Source organism: Primulina eburnea, chromosome 3 (assembly GCF_022965805.1).
Source record: "Primulina eburnea isolate SZY01 chromosome 3, ASM2296580v1, whole genome shotgun sequence".
NCBI classification, from domain to species: domain Eukaryota; kingdom Viridiplantae; phylum Streptophyta; class Magnoliopsida; order Lamiales; family Gesneriaceae; genus Primulina; species Primulina eburnea.
In genome coordinates this window covers 22,483,634-22,503,621 of record NC_133103.1, presented here as the reverse complement: position 1 = coordinate 22,503,621, position 19,988 = coordinate 22,483,634, and the positions used below count along the sequence as shown (strand labels likewise).

General features: G+C 35.6%; 1 protein-coding gene across 1 annotated transcript; it reads left to right on the top strand.

Annotated features, from left to right (window-relative positions):
* Nucleotides 1–2,752: 2,752 nt before the first annotated feature.
* Nucleotides 2,753–17,336, top strand: LOC140827347 (probable sucrose-phosphate synthase 2). The gene is made up of 12 exons (XM_073189999.1): nt 2,753–3,196; nt 3,534–3,757; nt 3,999–4,062; nt 4,131–4,829; nt 5,083–5,214; nt 5,338–5,469; nt 5,667–5,843; nt 5,929–5,982; nt 6,061–6,123; nt 6,290–7,237; nt 7,318–7,445; nt 16,732–17,336. The coding sequence occupies exons 1-12, from the start codon at nt 2,915–2,917 to the stop codon at nt 17,015–17,017; spliced, it is 3,189 nt and encodes a 1,062-aa protein (XP_073046100.1). The 5' UTR covers nt 2,753–2,914; the 3' UTR covers nt 17,018–17,336.
* Nucleotides 17,337–19,988: the final 2,652 nt, after the last annotated feature.

The following is a 19,988-nucleotide window of genomic DNA, read 5'->3' as shown; positions in this document are numbered from 1 at the left end:
GTGGCATCCCTTTTGTCCATCATTAAGAGGGCTTTTAAAAGATGAAAACACTAGTTTTGTGTACGTAAAGCCATAAAAATAAAAATATATAAAATGTATCATGTTTTTCATGCAATCATGTATCAAACATATATTATGGTGTGGAAGATGAGAAAAAGAGGATTAAGACGTGCCTTTGCGTATTTCACGCACGAAAAACAACTTGCGTTGCGAGAGACGTTGACGGAGAGACGCGGGAGAAGTTTGCTGAATTTCCTTCAAGGTTAACGTGACTTTGCCTCCACAATGTGTGTGTGTGTGTGTGTTGGTGATGGAGAAAAAGAGTCTAATATGATTTTTGGGTGGTGGGGCATGAGTTTGAGGGTGTGGGAGCTTAGGGTTTAGGGCCTTGTTTATTATAAATTAATTGATACAAGTTTAGGCCCATTAATCATATTATATTAGGACCATTAAGCACATTAGTTAATATTTAAGATATTTCGTTTAGGAAAGTTTGTGAAAATATTAGTCGAGTTCTCGAAAAGTTCATATTTTCGTTGAAAATCGAATATTGTTTAAAAATGACTTGGCGTGTGAAAACACCTCAAAAGTTGTCATTTTCAAAAATACCATTTAAAATATACCATACATTAAACAATTTAAAATAATTATTTAATAAAAATATTTCTCCCTCTTATGGCTCTCGGTCTCCGTTCCTCGATTACGTCTTGAATAATCATTAAAACACATTTTTATGCATTCTAGTTGAAAACCATATTTTAAACATGAAAACATGCCTACCATATTTACTAGATGCAATTAAAATAATTTAATTAAAATACATAAGAAATTTGATAATCTTGCATGCATGTGGTTCACGTGGACTTTCAAATTTTCAGGGACGTTACAAACTACCCCTCTTAAATTGAATTTTGCCCCGAAATTTTCTTATCCTCGATGATCAAAATTTTAAACTTATAATTCTAGTATCCCTATAATCCACGCTTCCGCTGTGCCACTACGATAAACTAAGTTTTAGGCTGTCCTTATTTCTCCTCAATCCTAATTAACTTTGCCTTCAAGATCCTCGGTTGTGAATCGCGAATTAAAACGACCAATGGTGACTTAGTTCTATTTTTTTATGACCTCGAATTTTGAATTTTATCACATTTTCCAATATTAGAAATGGATGACCAAACTTATCATACCTTACCTTCTTTATACTATACCCAAGATTTTTTATCAACCTATTATATTTCAATATTAAAATCCCAAAAGCATCATTTCTTAAATTTATTGAACTTAAGATATCCTAACGATTTAAATCCTAAGAAGTTCAACTTAAGAGATCTTAGTACCAAAATATACTAATCGAATTATATCATGATAATACCCTTAACATTTAAACCTTATCTCAATCCCATCATAATATTAGTCTGAGATCCTTGAATCGAATATTTAGTTTATGATATCAAACTAACGTAGCTTAACTATCAACAAATACATCCCAAATATAAAATAGTTGCAAACCTTAAATTTCGACTAACGTTAATTCATAAAACCCAAATATACAACATCGATCTTCTTCCTATACGATAAAACCCTTCTAGCATCAATTACATACTTAAACTGATACCAACACTTTAAGAGTCTAGATACTTAAGCAAGGAGGTCTTGGGTTCAAGTGTTAGGGGAGGCGAAAGAAACCACTTTCTATGGGTTTGATATTCTATGAGTGGCAGTGCATGGGCATGGACTACGACTCATGCTGGACCATCCTAACGACCCATGACCAATAGTGGTACATTGGTATGGGTCGAGGCCCATGTTGGTTCAGCCTAATAGTCCATAATTGTCACAAAAAATGCTCTTTTTTTGTCACGATCATGGGCCATTAAGCTGAACCAACATGGGCTTCGGTCTATACCCATGCACCACTACTGGTCATGGGCCATTAGCTGAACCAACACGGGCATCGGCTCATACCCATGCACCACTACTGGTCAAGGGTCGTTAGGATAGCCCAACTGATACCAACACTTTAAGAATCTAGGTACTTATGCCTGGAGCTCCCGAGTTCAAGTGTTTGGGGAGGCTCATGCTGGACCATCTTACGACCTATGATCAGTAGTGGTGCATGGGTATGGGTCGAGATCCATGTTGGTTCAATCTAATGGCCAGTGATCGTTACATAACAACTATAGGATTAGGTGCTCATAGCTTTACCTAAATTTCAAGTACGTGTTTCAATCGATTTTTTAGTAAAATTTTTATTAGTTCCCAATAATATTTATCTCAATAATTGCGCTCATTACAATTCATGAAAATCAAATACATGACACTGACGTTGATGCTAATTATAAAAACAAACATTTGTTGTTTTACTTAAATTTATAATAATACTAACGGTGTAATTTTAATATTTAAAATCCGTCCAAACATTACATGTAATAATTTTTTTAACTGAATTTCCGTATCACAAAAATAATATACATAGAAAAACTAATTTATATACCCAGTATATGTTAAAAACTAATTATCAGCTTATAATAATTATTACTTATTTTGGTAAAAAAATAGACCAACTTTTAGAAAATTGTTAAATCACGTCAAGATTCGAATTTGTGACAGCATGCACACCCACACGTGTGGCACCGAAGAACCATGAAACCCCCAGAGATTCACCTGCCACGTGTGAGTAATGGGTCCCACTTAATTAACTGCCATGTGGTTCTCCGTCCTTACCCTTTTTTGGCACAGATAACAGAATGCATATAATCTCCTTTTCCTGAAGAATCACACACCACAACGCACTATGGAAGAACCGGAAAGATAGAATCTTTATTGCATGTCAATTATTTCCTCTTCTAGAAAGCAAATTCTTCATCTTTTTTTATAGTTTCTTGAAAGGGTTGTCGCCATTTGAAACTGAAGCATGGCAGGGAATGAGTGGATTAATGGGTACCTGGAGGCGATATTGGATAGTGGGGCGTCCGCCATTGAAGAGAATAAGCCTCCAGCTCCGGTGAACTTGAGGGAAAGGAGTGATTTTAACCCGACAAAGTATTTTGTGGAGGAGGTGGTGACAGTGGTTGATGAAACTGATCTCCATCGGACATGGATCAAAGTGGTTGCGACGAGGAATACCAGGGAGAGGAGTTCTAGGCTTGAGAATATGTGCTGGCGGATTTGGCATCTTGCACGCAAAAAGAAACAGGTTTCTTTATCGTGTTTCTTAATTTTGAGTGAATCTCTTGTTTGATTGTGTTGTTTTGAAAAAATAGATTCAATGTTTTGACTCCATGGCCCCCATTTTGTATCCCGTATTTATGTTTTGATACAATTTCGGTTAAGACTTTTGCTTTTGCGAGAAAATTGTGGAATTGAATCTTGGATGGTCACGAAAACACTCAAGAATCTCAAATAGAAATCACTCATCGGTAGAGTCTTTGTCTAGGTTCTGTTTTGTCTTGAGGACAGATTGTGACTCAATAGATTGTGTTTTGATTGCAAATCTGCGGAATACATTAGATGATTTTATTTTCTTTATGCAGTTGGAAATGGAGGACTTGCAACGGGTGGCGAACCGGAGGTGGGAACGAGAGCAAGGTCGCAAGGATGTGACAGAGGACATATCTGAGGATTTGTCTGAAGGAGATGGTTTGGGAGAACCAATTACATTGGACAGCCCTCGGAAAAAGTTCCAGAGAAACTTCTCCAACATAGAAGTTTGGTCGGACAGTAACAAGGAAAAGAAGCTTTATATTGTTCTTATTAGGTACCAATTGATGTATATGCATGACTTACGCGTAAACTTTATCGTTTCTACTGAATCCACGACATGTTGTTTAGCCTATATGTATAGCCAATTATTCGAAATGAGAATTATCTTGGTCATCTTCAGGTTTAGAATCAATCTCAATCATTTTGCCTTCTCATATATGACATGAGTTGAGTTCTTGCATAATTAATACCTATTGTGCGTTTAGTTTCTGATTAGTTTGGTTTGTTTTGATCAGTTTACATGGTCTAGTCCGTGGTGAAAATATGGAGCTTGGTCGCGATTCTGATACCGGTGGGCAGGTATTATAAGATTTTTACGCCGTAAAATTCATCTTTCAAGCATTAACTTTATTTTGTTGAAATGGCAGATAAAATATGTTGTCGAGCTTGCTCGGGCACTCGCCAAAATGCCAGGAGTATATAGGGTAGATCTTTTCACCAGACAAATATGTTCATCGGAAGTTGGTTGGAGTTATGGTGAGCCAACTGAGATGCTTACAACAGGTTCCGAGGATGCTGATAGCATCGATTTAGGAGAAAGCGGCGGTGCTTACATTGTAAGAATACCTTTCGGTCCCCGTAATGAGTATCTTCGAAAGGAATTACTGTGGCCTCATATTCAAGAATTTGTTGATGGAGCTTTGGCACATATTGTCAATATGTCAAAGGCTTTGGGGGAACAGATAGGTGCAGGGCAGCCTGTTTGGCCTTATGTAATTCATGGCCATTATGCTGATGCAGGGGATACTGCCGCCCTTCTTTCTGGTGCATTAAATGTTCCGATGGTTTTGACGGGGCATTCTCTAGGTAGAAACAAGCTAGAACAGCTTATCAAGCAGGGAAGGCAATCGAAAGAGGACATTAACTCGACATACAGGATTATGAGGAGGATAGAGGCTGAAGAGCTTTCATTAGATGCGGCAGAGCTTGTTATCACAAGTACTAAGCAGGAGATTGAAGAACAATGGGGACTATACGATGGTTTCGATGTTAAGCTGGAGAAAGTTCTGAGGGCCCGTGCAAGACGTGGTGTCAATTGTCATGGTCGTTTCATGCCTAGGATGGCGGTAAGCATGCTCTTTCAAAATTTATAAACATGGGAAATCAATCATGGAAAGTGTATAAGCCAAATAGTCATTATCTATTTTTTGACTGGATTATTAGACCTCCAACGCTTTTCATTTCAGTAAGTCTGAAACATTTCATGATGTTGCTCAATCTTTTTTATTCTTTCATATTGAGTGAACTAAGCCTGAGATATGTTACTATGGTTTCACCTCGAAAACTTTAATGTTTAGATATGGTAGCCGTTCTCTACAGGTTATTCCTCCTGGTATGGACTTTAGCAGTGTTGTAGTTCAAGAAGACACTGCTGAAGCTGATGGTGACCTGACATCATTTACCAATACAGAGGGCTCATCACCTAAAGTAATCCCTTCTATATGGGCAGAAGTAAGCATGAGCATATACATGTATTTTTAATGTTCCACCAGAAGTTTAAGTCGTTATCGAGATTAATATTATTTTTGCCTTCAAACTTATATCCCTTATAATTTTTTCATGACATGTCTTCAGGTGATGCGTTTTTTGACAAATCCTCACAAGCCAATTATCCTAGCGTTGTCAAGACCTGATCCGAAAAAGAATTTAACCACTCTCTTGAAAGCATTTGGAGAATGCCGCCCATTGCGAGAGCTCGCTAATCTTGTAAGTTAGCCAAAACAGTTAATTTGAATCCCAAAGCGCATTTAAGGTTTCCTTTCACATTCTCGTTGCATGCAATGTGCAAAATCACAATATCTGGGAAACATAAAACTTTATGTGCATGAACCTAATGTAACAGAGGATTTGGGCCTGATTGCAGCATTAAAATTCCATTGAACATTCACTTATTCTATATACAGACTCTTATAATGGGAAATAGAGATGATATAGACGAGATGAGTGGGGGAAATGCTGCTGTTCTCACTACGGTACTGAAGCTGATTGACAAGTATGACCTTTATGGGCAAGTAGCGTTTCCTAAACACCACAAGCAAATCGATGTTCCAGAAATATATCGTCTAGCTGCTAAAACAAAGGTTGACTTGATGCTGTATTTCCTGGATTGTATTCAGAAATTTCATTGCTTACCCTCAGTAACTTTATAGTGTCACAACATGACAGGGAGTTTTCATAAATCCAGCATTTATCGAGCCATTTGGACTTACATTAATAGAGGTTTGTTTGAATAAATTTTTTTTTTTATTTTCACTCGTTGCTATTTAAGTTCTTAAAAATCTGAATCTGGAAGCGTAGGCTGCTGCGCATGGACTCCCAATGGTAGCGACTAAGAATGGCGGTCCAGTTGATATTCATCGGGTAAAAAGTACCCTTCTTTCTTGAATAAGTTAACTTTTCAAAACCAGTCTTAATAAACTCTTTCAAATGCAATAATTTAGAAGTGTCAGGTAATTTCGAACTGGGGTTAAAACTTAAATTGTTTCGATAAGCCAACAATGTATATTTTTTTTTTTGTGAAATACAGGCCCTTAACAATGGTCTGCTCGTGGATCCTCATGATCAGCAATCAATTGCTGATGCACTGCTTAAGTTAGTGTCGGAAAAGAACTTGTGGCATGAATGTAGAAAGAATGGCTGGAAGAATATACATCTCTTTTCATGGCCTGAACATTGTCGAACATACCTGACCAGGATAGCAGCATGTCGTATGAGGCATCCACAATGGCAAACCAACACTCCTGCAGATGAACTGGCAGCAGAGGAGTCACTGAATGATTCACTGAAAGACGTGCAAGATATGTCATTAAGGCTCTCAATCGACGGTGAAAAAACATCATTAAATGAATCACTCGATACAACTACTGCTGCCTATGACCCCGAGCTGCAAGACCAAGTCAAACGAGTCTTGAGTAAAATGAGAAGGCCAGAATCTGGAGCACAAGATTCTGATTTCGACAAGAAAGTGACAGATATGCCAAGCAAGTATCCAATGTTGAGGCGTCGCCGTAAATTAGTTGTAATAGCACTGGATTGCTATGACAGCAAAGGATTTCCAGCTAAGAAAATGATCCACATAATGCAAGAGATCTTTAAGGCAAACAAGTTGGATCCACAGAGTGCAAAAATGACAGGATTTGCTTTGTCAACGGCTATACCAATATCTGAATTGACTGAATTCTTGAAGTCCGGGGGTATTAAAATAAACGATTTTGACGCTTTAATCTGTGGTAGTGGGAGTGAAGTGTACTATCCAGGTACTTATACTGAAGAGAACGGAAAGCTTTATCCGGATCCAGATTACGCATCACATATTGACTATCGGTGGGGTTCGGATGGTTTAAAGAAAACCATTTATAAACTAACGAATTCATCGGAAGATGCGAAATCGGGTCATTCTTGCATTGCTATCGAACACGACGCCAAGTCAAGCAATTCCCATTGCCTTTCATACTTGATAAAGGATCCTAGCCTGGTATACATGAGTTCTAAGTGATAAATCTAATTTGATTTAAGTATGCTATTTAAGTCTCCTCATCGTGTTCAATTTTGTAGGCCAAAAAAGTGGACGACATGAGGCAAAAACTAAGAATGAGAGGTCTCCGATGCCACTTAATGTATTGCAGAAACTCCACGAGAATGCAAGTTGTTCCACTTCTTGCGTCTCGCTCTCAGGCTCTACGGTAAGAAACGTTTTTTTTTATACATATATATGTGCTTTGCACGGTTTACAACATTAGAGACCATGCTCCTGAGGCCCTACGATATAAAAATGTTAATAAAAGAGCCAAGTTTTTTCAATTAATAAAATATTTTGATATAGTTTCTTGATTAATTACAAATATAATGTTAAATGAAATAAAGCTGTTGTGATTAAAATTCTTCTGTATAGCAAAACAAAATTATTCGTCATTTCCTCTGATGTTTACTTACTACCAAAATGAATTTTTTTTAAAACTCAATGGCCCGTTAATAATTGGATTTATACATGATTATTCGTCCTTAATTTGAGTAAGGATAAATAATTGGTCCCTATAAACGTAAATATAAAGGGCAAAATGTGATTTTTAGTTTAGTCACAATTTTAATCAATCAAACTAAACATATTATTTATCCATCAGTTCAATCATTATAAGTTATATTACACAATTCTATCCCGAAAAGTAAACGCAACCTTAAGAAAATAACTGATTTGACTGACCAGGCCATTCAAAACGTACATAAAAATACAAAGGCATATACATAATGGAAAACTGGAAATTTATTAGCTGCCAAATAATAATATAATTTCATGTACTTTATGGTTAATATAATATTTTTCAGAATCCAATAAATTCAAATAAGAAAGGTTATATTTGTTCAGATATCAGAGAAATAAACGAGATAACATCATAGGGAAACATCATAAGTAATATAAACAATGAATAAGATGGACACCAATATTTATATTGGTTAATCCCATGATTAGGTTACGTCCACTCTAAGCCTCTCAAAGAAATCATTTTTTATTAATAACAAAGAATACAAGAGAATTGAGAATACAAAGTATTTCAGTCAGAACACTCTGATTTTTACACTCACTTTCTCTTCACTAATCATATTCATTCCAAGATAAACACTCCTTAAGAAATCTCGCACTAAATCATTTATCACATTTCTACACTTGTGATTGTAGATGAGAGGATTTTGTGTTTTTGTGTGATTTTGAAATGAAAAATGGTTGGTTATTTATAGGTGAAGTTTAGGGAAGAAAACAAAAAATAAAACATCATTTCTTACATAATCAAACTAACCATTTTTGACTCAGTCAAAATGTGTTGTTGAATTCCAATATGGTTGCTTGAATATTAGCAATTTTCCTCCTCAAGCACATTTCGTGAATTCGATCAGACCTGCAACAGTTCTGTAGTATACCAACTTCCATTTCCGCAATGTCTTGATCATCATATCATATCCGTTTTAATCTTTGTGAATTTCATCAAGCTTTAACAACTTCTTCTCCAATACATCTCATATCCAATGATAGCGGACATCAATATGCTTTGATCTTGAATACATTGAAGGATTCTTTCCAAAGTGAAGAAGTGCACTCTGTGTGTCACATAACAACTTGTATTGATCTTGTTCAAAACTTAATTCCTCCTAGAACCTTTTCATCCATAACATCTCCTTGCATGCTTCAGTTGTTGCAATAAACCCCGCTCCGCTTGAGTGGTTGAAAATTCTACACATTTTTTGCAATTTTGACTGCCATGACACAGCTCCCCCTACAAATGTAATCAGGTATTCTGATGTTGACATTCGGGAGTCGACATCTACTGCCATGTCTACATCTCTGTAACCTACAAGCTCAATTCTGGATCCTCCAAAACTCAATCTATATTTAGAGATGCCTCGTAGATATCTGAATATCCATTTTACTGTAGCGTAATGTTCCTTTCATAGTTTTGAAAGTAATCTGTTCATTACTCCTACAGAATGAGCTAGATCTGGTCGGGTACATACTATGACATACATCAGACTTCCAACTGCTGAAGCATATGGGACAATTTTCAATTCTTCTTCCTCATCCTCCGTAATAGAATTCTGCTTTGAGTTCAACTTGAAGTTGTTGGCAAGAGGACATCCAACCGCTTTGGCCTAGTCCATGTTGAACATCTGAAGTACCTTCTCAATATACTTCTCCTACGACAATCAGGTCTTATTGGCATGCCTGTCTCGATGGATTTCCATGGAAATAATTCTTTTTGACGTCCCCAAGTATTTTATAGAAAAAATATTGTTTAATTGCTTCTCTAGGCCTTTGATTTCAAAAGCATCTTTGCCAATAATCAACATGTCATCTTCATAGAGCAGAAGCACCACCAAATCATCATCAGAGGTATATTTGACAAATACACAATGGTTTACAGTGGTTTTCTTGAATCCCTGTTGAGTTATCATTGATTCAAACTTCTTGTATCACTGTCTTGGTGCTTGTTTGAGACCGTATAAACTCTTTTTAATTTGCACATGAGGCCTTTTTTCCTCTTATCTGCAAATCCCTCTGGTTTCTCCATGTAGATTTATTCCTCCAAATCCCCATGAATGAATGCGATTTAGACATCCATTTGTTCCATCTCTAGATCAAGCTCAACTGCTAATCCTAGCGAATCCAGATGGATGTCATATTCAACACAGGGTGAAAATATTTCGTCAAAGTCGACCCAAGTTTCTGTCTAAAACCTTTGACGACAATCCTAGCTTTGAATCTTGGTTGAGTACTGTATTCTTCATTCTTCAACATGAACATCCACTTATTTTTCAAAGCTTTCTTGCCTTTCGGCAAATTCACCAGCTCAAATGTTTCATTCTCATACAATGATGGCATTTCATCTTGCATGGCCTCCATCCACTTGTCCTTGTGTTCACTCGTAATAGCTTTCTCGAAGATCTCTGGTTCTCCTCCGTCAGTTAGCATGATATATTCATTTGAGGAATATCTGGTTGAGGGGCACACTTTTCTTCCAAAACGTGTGGTCATGCTACCACGAGAAATTTTTGTTGGTGTTTCACTATGAACACAGATCTCATCATTATCCTCATGATCGTTTTATAATTCTTCACCTTCAACCGGTTGTGGATTTACTGTTGAAGGTCACCATTCCAGATCTTGTTCAAATCGAGAATTCTCATTTCCCACAGTCTCCAGAAATTCATTCTCTTGAAATATAGCATCACGACTTCTTATAGGTTTTTTGAGATCTGTATTATATAACTTGTAACCAAGTTGATCATCACCATTGTGAAGATCCGGAATTTTGAAGTAAATCACGTAAGCAATAAAATCCTACTTTGAAATCCAAAACTTTTAATTTAAGAAACTCCACAATATACGTAAATTTTCAGCTCGAAAAGTAGCTCAAAAGAAACTGATGCAATGCAAAACCGTAAGAATTGAAGTGTCGTCGCTCGGAGGAAGAAACCCCTATCTAATAAGCTTAAAATTTCAGCTCAAGAAATCTCATTGAATCTTGTCCTAAAGGAGACAAAAATCCAGTCATGGGAGGAGATAAGAGTTGGACATAATCAATGTGTAAGGAGTGACCACTGAGTGCACTAAGGTGACCCCTGGTTGTGGATAATCTTTGACCAATTGGAGGCTACTTGGACCATCATCCTTGGGCATTTCGAAGGGCATGAATGACTAAATGAAGGCAAGGGAATGGTCATTTTTTCACCTATAATTACCCTCATATGTTGAAGCAAAACCACACTCAAATTCCCTCTCATCTCACTCCAAAATTTCGGCCAAGGGAAGGAAGAGAAGAAGGGTTCGTGCAGTCATTTCGTGCCACAACAAAATGCGCCAAAGTGCTGCTGAAACAGCTCAAAACTTTGTTCAAAGGATCAACTAAGTGTTGTCCAAAGTTCGTGAGAAGGACCGATCGATGGAAGCGAAGTTGTCGCCCAATGAGGATTTGATTTTTTTGTTTGAACAATGTAAGTTGGTTATATATGTTTTAAAGATTATGTATGTTTCAAAATACGTTCGTCTAATGCATGTTTTATATAAATGTTGAATTTGATTTTACTAAGTTCGCTTCAAATCGTTTCGTTCCGTCCATTTGTTCATTTATGTCCCTCCGCTTCATTCTATGTTGGTGTCGTTCTGTTCAAACTAATCCATCTCCGAATGATACGTTAGCTGTTTTGAGTTTGATAATGATGCATCGGGAAAGCCTGTGGGAGAAAAGACCCCATATGGAGCATGTCTATAGGGGAAGGCCCCAAAGGCAATCCACTTACAGGAAAAGGCCCCAAAGGGAACCCATTTACAGGAAAAGACTCCAGAGGAAGCCCAAAATCAAGGATAGCCCATGACCATTATAATTTGTTTGTCTGATAAGATCTGATAAGTTTCTGTTCTGAAATTTCTAATTTGATGTTCTGATTTGTTCTATGTCTGATATATTTAACCTTTCCTTCTGTTCATTCGGCTCTGAAATATTATGCAATGTACAAAAAAATGGTTTTAAAATGATATGTATCAAATGTTTTCTGGTATTCGATCGGCCCCACTTGCTGAGTGTTTCTCAAAACGCTCAACCCCCTTACGTTCTTCCCAGATGAAAAAGAAGAAAGGTTGAAGAAAGAGAGCAGGAGCAATTTTGGGGCAAAGAAGCAGAAGGAGGAAGTTCAAGTAAAGAGCCCATCAGTATTGCTTTGTTTTTCCTTCACAAATTTTGTACTTCTTTTGTAAAGAATCTCTTGGGCATTTTTCTTTATAAGTAAAGTAAGTTGAATTTTATGAAATAGACTGGTATTTGAATATTTTCTACGAGGCTTATTGTTACTTGATTAACAATGTCGGATGTCACCAACATCTCGATTCTCGGGGCGTGACAACCATAGCCTGTAAGTCTTGTTTTGACATCTAACTTCAGTGTTTCATCCTTTGGTATGAACATAAACAACACAGCCAAATACTTGCAAATGATTATTGGAAACTTTTTTCTCTTGCCACACATGTTTCTGGACATCATAATTGAGAGGAACACAAGATGAGCAATTCAATATATATGCACCAACAACCACAGACTTACCCGAAATTCCTTAATCAACTTTGCATGTGAGAGCAAGCTTCTAACGCTTTCTACCAAAGTTCTATTCTTCCTCTCAGCTAATCCTTTGAGTTGTAGTCTCTTTGTTGGTGATGTTTGATGTCTGATTCCGTTCTTTTTGCATATCTCATCAAATGTTTCAATGTATTCTCCTTCATTATCTGTTCCAATACAATTGACTTTTATGCATGCTTGTCGTTCAACCAAGTTTAGAAAATTATTGAATGTTTCCGCAACTTGGTCCTTGGTTTTGAGTTTTCACATCAAAATTTTTCGAGAATGATCACAGATAAAAGTTACCCAATACCTCGCTCCTCTGAGCGATAATGTCATCCGAGCACATAGATCTGAGTGCACCAGATCTAGAATTTTTTCGCTTCTACAAGGAGGTGAACTTTTGAATGATATTATGTTTTTTTTTCTAGCTAAACAGTTCATGAATTATTTCATATGAACCTGTTTTATACCTGGCAGAACTTGCTTGATCACAAAGCGTGTAAGTTTCTTTTTATTTATGTGGCCAAGACATTGGTGCCACAACTCTGTTGAGTTTTCTTCCCCTGCGTAGTACACATCTTCAGAATGATTTTGCTGAACTACATACAACTTTGACATCTTTAATCCCTTCGCCACCACAAATGATCTTCTTGAAATCTTACATACCCCATTTCGGAAGGTTGTGCAAAAACATTCTTCATCGAGTCTTTCGACCGATATCAGACTTAACACATATCTGGCACATGCCTGACGTCTTTCAGGATCAGTGTGGAGCTATCCATGGTAGAAAATCTCACATCTCCCTTTTCCACGACTTTGGATAAGTTGTTATTCCCCATCCTGACCAGACGAAAGTCCCCATCTGTGTAGGTTGTAAAGAATTCTCAGCGAGATGCGAGATGTGACGTGGACTGTTGCTCCACTATCGATCACCCAACTATTTACTCGAGTTTCCAACTTTACGGACTCCTACTCTAGCTCGTGAACAACATTGAATTCATCAATGGCGTTTGTTTGCTCATCTTCGGTTTCATGTTTGTTTTTCGGTTGCCGGCTAATATGTCTGTTTTCTCCACAGCGATAACAATTTATGTTGGTATATCTCCCCGATGACTTGCTTCTTCTTGGCTTCTGATTTGTGTTTTTCTTGATCTTGCTTCTCTCCCTTGACTCAACAACCAAAACATCTGACTTTGAGCTTTGAGGTAGTGGATCATTGAGATCTCCGCCTGATCTCTTCATTCAAGATGCCGCTCTTGATGAAATCCATACTCACGACTCCTCTCGGTACTGTGTTCGTGAGTGATACCTTCAGAGTCTCCCAAGACTCTGGTAATGAAGCTAGCATAATCAGATCTATAAAATCATCATCATGTTTTATGCCCATACTTGATAACTGCTCTATGAATCCTTGAATCTCGTTATGATCTAAGACCAGAGTTCCTTCTTTGTATCGAACATGGAAAATTTGCTCAAATAACAAATTGTTGTTGTCACTTTTGGAGGCTTATAGTATCTCCAACTTGTTCCAAAGCGTACGAGCATGTGTCTCGTTACATATGTGACTATACACTTTGTCATCGACAAATTGTAGGATGTACCCACAGACTTGCTCGTGCTCAAAGTTCCATTCGGCATCTGCTTTATCATCTTGTTTAGTCTCGGTGAACACTGGTAGGTGCATCTTGATGACGAATAGAAGATTTTTCATCTTACTTTTCCAAAGTTGATAATTAGAGTTATTAAGGCTAATAATCTTGCTTGTGCGTACCTCCATTTTTGTGACTGCTACCAATGAATTAATCGTCAAAGTCTTAATACAAAAGAACCTCTTTCCTAATACTGTTTAGAAATCTTTTTCTGATGTGGAAGTTCAGAGTAAACTGCAACTACAAAGCATATGAGGACATTCTATAGTATTTGAGAATCTCGCCCTGATACCAGTTGTTGGGATATCAGGGAAATAAACAAGATAACATCGCAGCGGAACATCATAAGTAATATCAACAATCAACAATGAATAAGTGGTTCATCTCGAGATTGGGCCACGTTGACTCTAAACCTTTCAAAAAGATCGCTACTTTATTAATAACAAAGAAGACAAGAGAATTGAGAATACAAAGTATTTCACTCAGAATACTATGATTTTAACACTCACTGTCTCTTCACTAATCATATTCATTCTAAGGATAAAGACTTTTTAAGAAATCTCACATTAAATCTTTTTTCTCACTTCGACACTTATGATTATAGATGAGAGAGGATTTTGTGTTTTGGTGTTATTTCGAAATGAAGAATGAATGAATATTTCTAGGTAATCAAACCAACCATTTTTTACTAACTCAAATCATGTGTTAATTATTTGTCAATGTATGTTGTCGAATTCCAACATATCCAAGCAAATTAACTTATACTTCTAGTAAATAGGTGGAGTGTATTCTTGGAAAAAGAGAAGAAGCCATTTTGATGTTTATATATGCTCCAATTTATTAATAACAAACAAAAAAATTCAATAGTAATTAATTAAAATTAAAGCCTAATGATGGCAAGAGATATTAAACAAAATTAATAATAATTATAATGTTAAAAGAAATTGTAACTACAATAAAAGAATCTGATGGTCGGTCAACTTTTTTTATTAACAATCTAGTTTATTAATATTAATAAATCATGTTGAACGATAAAACCTCCTTGTGTCCACGATGATATAATATTGTTAAACTTTGAGCTTAAGCTCTCATAGATTTCTCATACCAATAAAAATATCTTCAATCTAATAAACTTGTGATCTTTCTTATATATTTTCAATATGGAACTTTGGTTGCATTACCAACAAACTATGTTTTCAATTACCCTAATACGATTTGTCCCAAATTGAGTTTTCTGTTCATTTGTTTTGGCGTCTGGTCATCACTGATCTATAATAAATCATCGAAACACTGCAGCTCTACAGATTTCCAGTTTGGCTAAATTCGTGTTTCATCTTCTATCTTGAGTTAGGAACTTCACATTTGAGTAAATATGTTGAAACACAATAAAAGTTTTGTTATCATCAAAATCAAGATTGCTAGAATTTATAAATTCAACACAAGAAATCTATGATTTCGACAATTCTAATATAAGGACCAAAATAAAACACAATAAACAATAAATTAAGGATTATTCAACACCACATATTTTTATTTAAGTTAGTTTGCATCAAATATACATAGATTATAGAGACTGTGAGATTATAACTTTGGTGATTGAGTTTGTTTGACATCTACTGCAGCTATAATGTCTTATTTAAATATTATTTGATTATATATATTAAATTTTTATTTTTTATTATTAACATATGATATTTATATGTATATGTATTTCATGCTGACGAATGTAAAAATCTTTAAATAAAATAAAATCTATCAAACTTCTTTCCGGTATTAGAACCTAATAATATTATAACTTCCACCTGCATAAGTGTTGAAAGGCCTTTCTCGACTGTTTCCATCCTTAGGAGCCATTCTTGCATTCAAATAGTAAAGTTTATTTTCTACCCTGAAAAAATAGATCGCATTTTATTCTTACATGCATTTACAAACCAAAAATTGTTTATATGAATACCTTATTAGAACATAAAAAAATACGAATTTAAGAAGTATTTTCAAGAAAGTATTTGTGCAAAATAACAGTGTCGATCCTTTAGCACACAAATAGCATGATCTTTAGGCTTCAAATTGCAAGCATATCATTTTATATCTTTCAAGGGAAAGAAAGATGAGTTTGCAAGAGGTGAAAATGAGAGCTATCACTTTGAAACATGAAATAAGGGGCTCTGAACAGGTCGAGAAATTAACTCAAAATGTGTAGGGAAATCAACAATTTCACCAGTCTTTATTTCTGAAGTCTTGTTCTTGTCAATCCTTGATTAAAAATTGTTTTTGGCCTTAAAATCTCGATTATATATATGTCTCGTGACCTCTAATGGATTTGTAGTTGTTACTGTTATTCAAAAATGGGAAGCTATACAATTCTTTACTAGTTTCAGAACGCCTATGCTTGTGTTCCAACTTCTTTGATATCAAACTTTTAGACTTGCTTTTGTTACTGTTGCAACTCCATGATATTGATTGATTGTCTCCCAATTTGAAGATGGCTTTCGAGAAATTCATTTTCCAGCAATTTTTTGAATGAAGCATATTATTTTACCTATATTGCAAAATTTGCATTATAGCAGCAACCTGCTCTCATGAACCAAAACCATGATTCTTCCGTGTTTTGTGTTTAATTTTATGGCGCTTCTGTGAAATCATCATGCAATCTGCACTGGATAATTTAGATTCTATATTTTACTTTGTTAGTGTTTTCCTTCGTGGCTTCCAATCGATAGGTATCTTTTTGTCCGCTGGCGATTAAACGTGGCAAACATGTGTGTGATTCTTGGTGAAACTGGAGACACGGATTATGAAGAACTGATTGCCGGGACGCACAAGACCTTGATAATGAAAGGGGTCGTGGAAAAAGGTTCGGAAGAATTGCTAAGATCTGCAGGAGGTTACCTTAGAGAAGATATAGTTCCAGTCGACAGCCCACTTATAGCTTACATAAGTGGAGGGGCGAAGGCCGAAGAGATAGCTAAGGCGTTAACACAGATCTCTAAAGCAGAAGGAATGTGAAGATGGCGTACTTCACGCTTCATTTCTTGATTTTAATGCAAAAACACTCGAGCATTTTTACTTCTTTTTTGGGATTCTGTACCCCGCCCGGAGCTTCTCCACGAATCGAGAAGTGCAATAATTTTTGTCTCCGGCATATCTGATGCATAAGTTTCTGGAGATAAATTTTTGCTATATGAAGTCTACAATAATTCTATAATGCTTGTGGTGTTAATCAACTTTGTTTCAGTTCTATACTGTTTCATAAATGTAACCCATACTTATGTTCTCTGTGTTGGTGTACTATTTCCTCGCACCCAAAATGCAACGGAAGTTTAAATATTTTAATTTTGAGGTTCAAATTGTTCCTTGTGCGTCATAAGATTTAAAACATTCATAGAGTGTGTATATCTGATTTAACTTTGATATTTAAAGTCGGCGCCAACTATTCCTGTTTTTAAGCTAGTGATAACTTTTTTTTTTTTTAAATCGCTACGAACGGATCTTCCTCCTTCTTCGATATTCAAATCAAGTCATCCATTAGAAATTTTGTTCTTCATATAAATCATACTAAATATCTAAACGAAGTTTGCATCGAGATTGGATCGCCGAAATTTCAGAAATCCGACAACGTTTTTGCGGCGGTACGGTGGAAGAAAGTGGCAAAAAATAATTTCTCCAAAATATAGGATAGCAGAAAAAATTTATTTTATATAACTCTTAATGAATATTTATAAGATTGATTCCATATCAAATCTGGAATCTTACTTGAATTAGGATAGTGTAATTCCATTATTTAAAATTATCATGCAGTATTTTTTTTTTTTGAAAATATAATGCAAAGTCAACTCTTGATAATGCATAATATATATATATATATATATATATATATATATATATATATATATAAATTAAATAACAATTATTTAATTTTTAAAATAACTATTAATTAATTGATCAATTCTATAAAATATTTTATCAGAATCTTGTACATAGTAGTGACTACTACTACTATTATTTTTTAATTAGTATATTTCAAATTTACTAAATAAATAATTATGAACTCATTATAATCCGATCGACTCAGATGCTATTGATGTATCGAGAGTACAAATCTCGTTCGTATAATAAAAAATGAAATTTTCGAATGACAAAATTTTCCACTGATATATTTTTTGCATTATTTAATTGAGAACACAGAATTAAATACTAATTAGCATCATTCTTTTTATCAACAACTTGATCAATTACGTCAGAACTCAAGTCTGATTTCACCTATCGGATCATGATAAAAGCGTCTAGTAGCATCGATACGTGATCTCCTAAGTATCACTGTTAGTACCTGCAAGAACTTTAAGTTATGGTTAGTATACAGTTCAGTCTCTTCAACTCATATATCACAATCGAATTTACAACCATTGGTATATCGAGAGTTGCAAATTAATTCGATAACGATTTAATATATCTTTGAGTAATAATAGTGACATCGTATGTGCAACTAGAAAAACCATTTTCCCGAAAGCACGTGTCATGTTCTGGCCATATACTTCTTGTACTATTAATTTATGAGATCACATAGGATATCTTCACCCTAGGCAAGCGATGAATCCCCGGCTATTGCGTATTTTGAAACTACACCCAGCCTCACCACCTGATGACCCTTAATGAAGTTAGTAAATGAATTAAAGTACATGCTAGTACGTAGAAACTCTACGTTATCCTGGGTAAATGACTAATAATGTACAACCATAACCACATACTATTCCACTCGATAAGTTATAACCACTTGGACAGTCTGTTGGAGAGTTGTTCAATGCATTATCTAATTATCACTCATCTGTATGAACGGATATTTCTATACGCTTACCAATGAAACATGGTGTTTATATCACAGATATTAATCTCAAGATCAAGCGATCTTTATCTTTGTTTTAGACGGCTGAATCGACTAGGAACATGTTTAGAATATACGATATGCTTCCTAATGAGTTTCATGATCTTACGTTGAGAGGCAGACATCATGGTAACTATAGTTTATTCAAGGACTTTTTCTATACAGCTTGTATGAGTATACAGATAAAGTAAATGCTATAGTTGGATAAAATCGCAAAATATTATTAAAATTAAGATTTTTTTCATAAGAGTCATTAAAGTTCAAGCCACATTTTGGCTCGCTGGACACCTACTTTAATAATCTGACACTTGCCATATAGCCAACTACCCATAGATTTCAAGCTCATTTATTCACGATGCTTCTCAAACAATGGTCCTGGTAGGGGATTCTTCACTGTGTCATCAACGTATCTGCAAAGACTATCTCTACTGATACTACTCTTTTACACACAATCTCCCGGATTATGTGGAACTTCCTTAATATATGTTTGTGTTGGAATCAGAATTTCGGAGTTTGACAAATTGAGCTTTTGATGAATACAGAACTTATCAACTCAACTGAATGTAACTGAACTGAAATGACTTGAACTGAAGTTGACCGACTGATAATTAATGCGCTAAACAATCGAAGACAACTGAGTTGATTAAAGCTAACTCAAGCTGTCTAGCAAGCTGAACTATCAGTTAAGACTGATCAATTCACTACAAGAAATTTCTTAATCAACAACACACATACAAAAACGGTTTATACTAAAACTGTTCTTAAAAGACTTTTGACAATGGTTTTAGTGAAAACCGTTGTTGTAGAGCCTTTTCTTAAGCAAAAGACACGGTTTTATAAAACCGTTGTCTTTTGGGGGTCAAAGACAACAGTTTTTAGGATCAATGACAAATGTTCTATAAAACCGTTGTCTTTGAACGTTTATGACAACGGTTCGATGAACCGTTGTTTATTAGCGTATTTTTTTAGATAATCGACAACGGTTTCTAAAACCGTTGTCGATTGGTGTGTTGTTTGAACCAAACTAGCGACGGTTTTATCGAAACCGTCGCTATTTCAAAATTGCGACGATTTCGCTACCAACCGTAGCTAAATTTA

What these genes read in the sequence shown, in the direction of transcription:
- LOC140827347 (XM_073189999.1), top strand. Translation starts at nt 2,915, where the DNA reads ATGGCAGGGAATGAGTGGATTAATGGGTACCTGGAGGCGATATTGGAT. An exon ending in GTTTCATGCCTAGGATGGCG is followed by an intron (nt 4,830 to 5,082) that starts GTAAGCATGCTC and finishes CGTTCTCTACAG; the next exon opens with GTTATTCCTCCTGGTATGGA. An exon ending in TGCGAGAGCTCGCTAATCTT is followed by an intron (nt 5,470 to 5,666) that starts GTAAGTTAGCCA and finishes TTCTATATACAG; the next exon opens with ACTCTTATAATGGGAAATAG.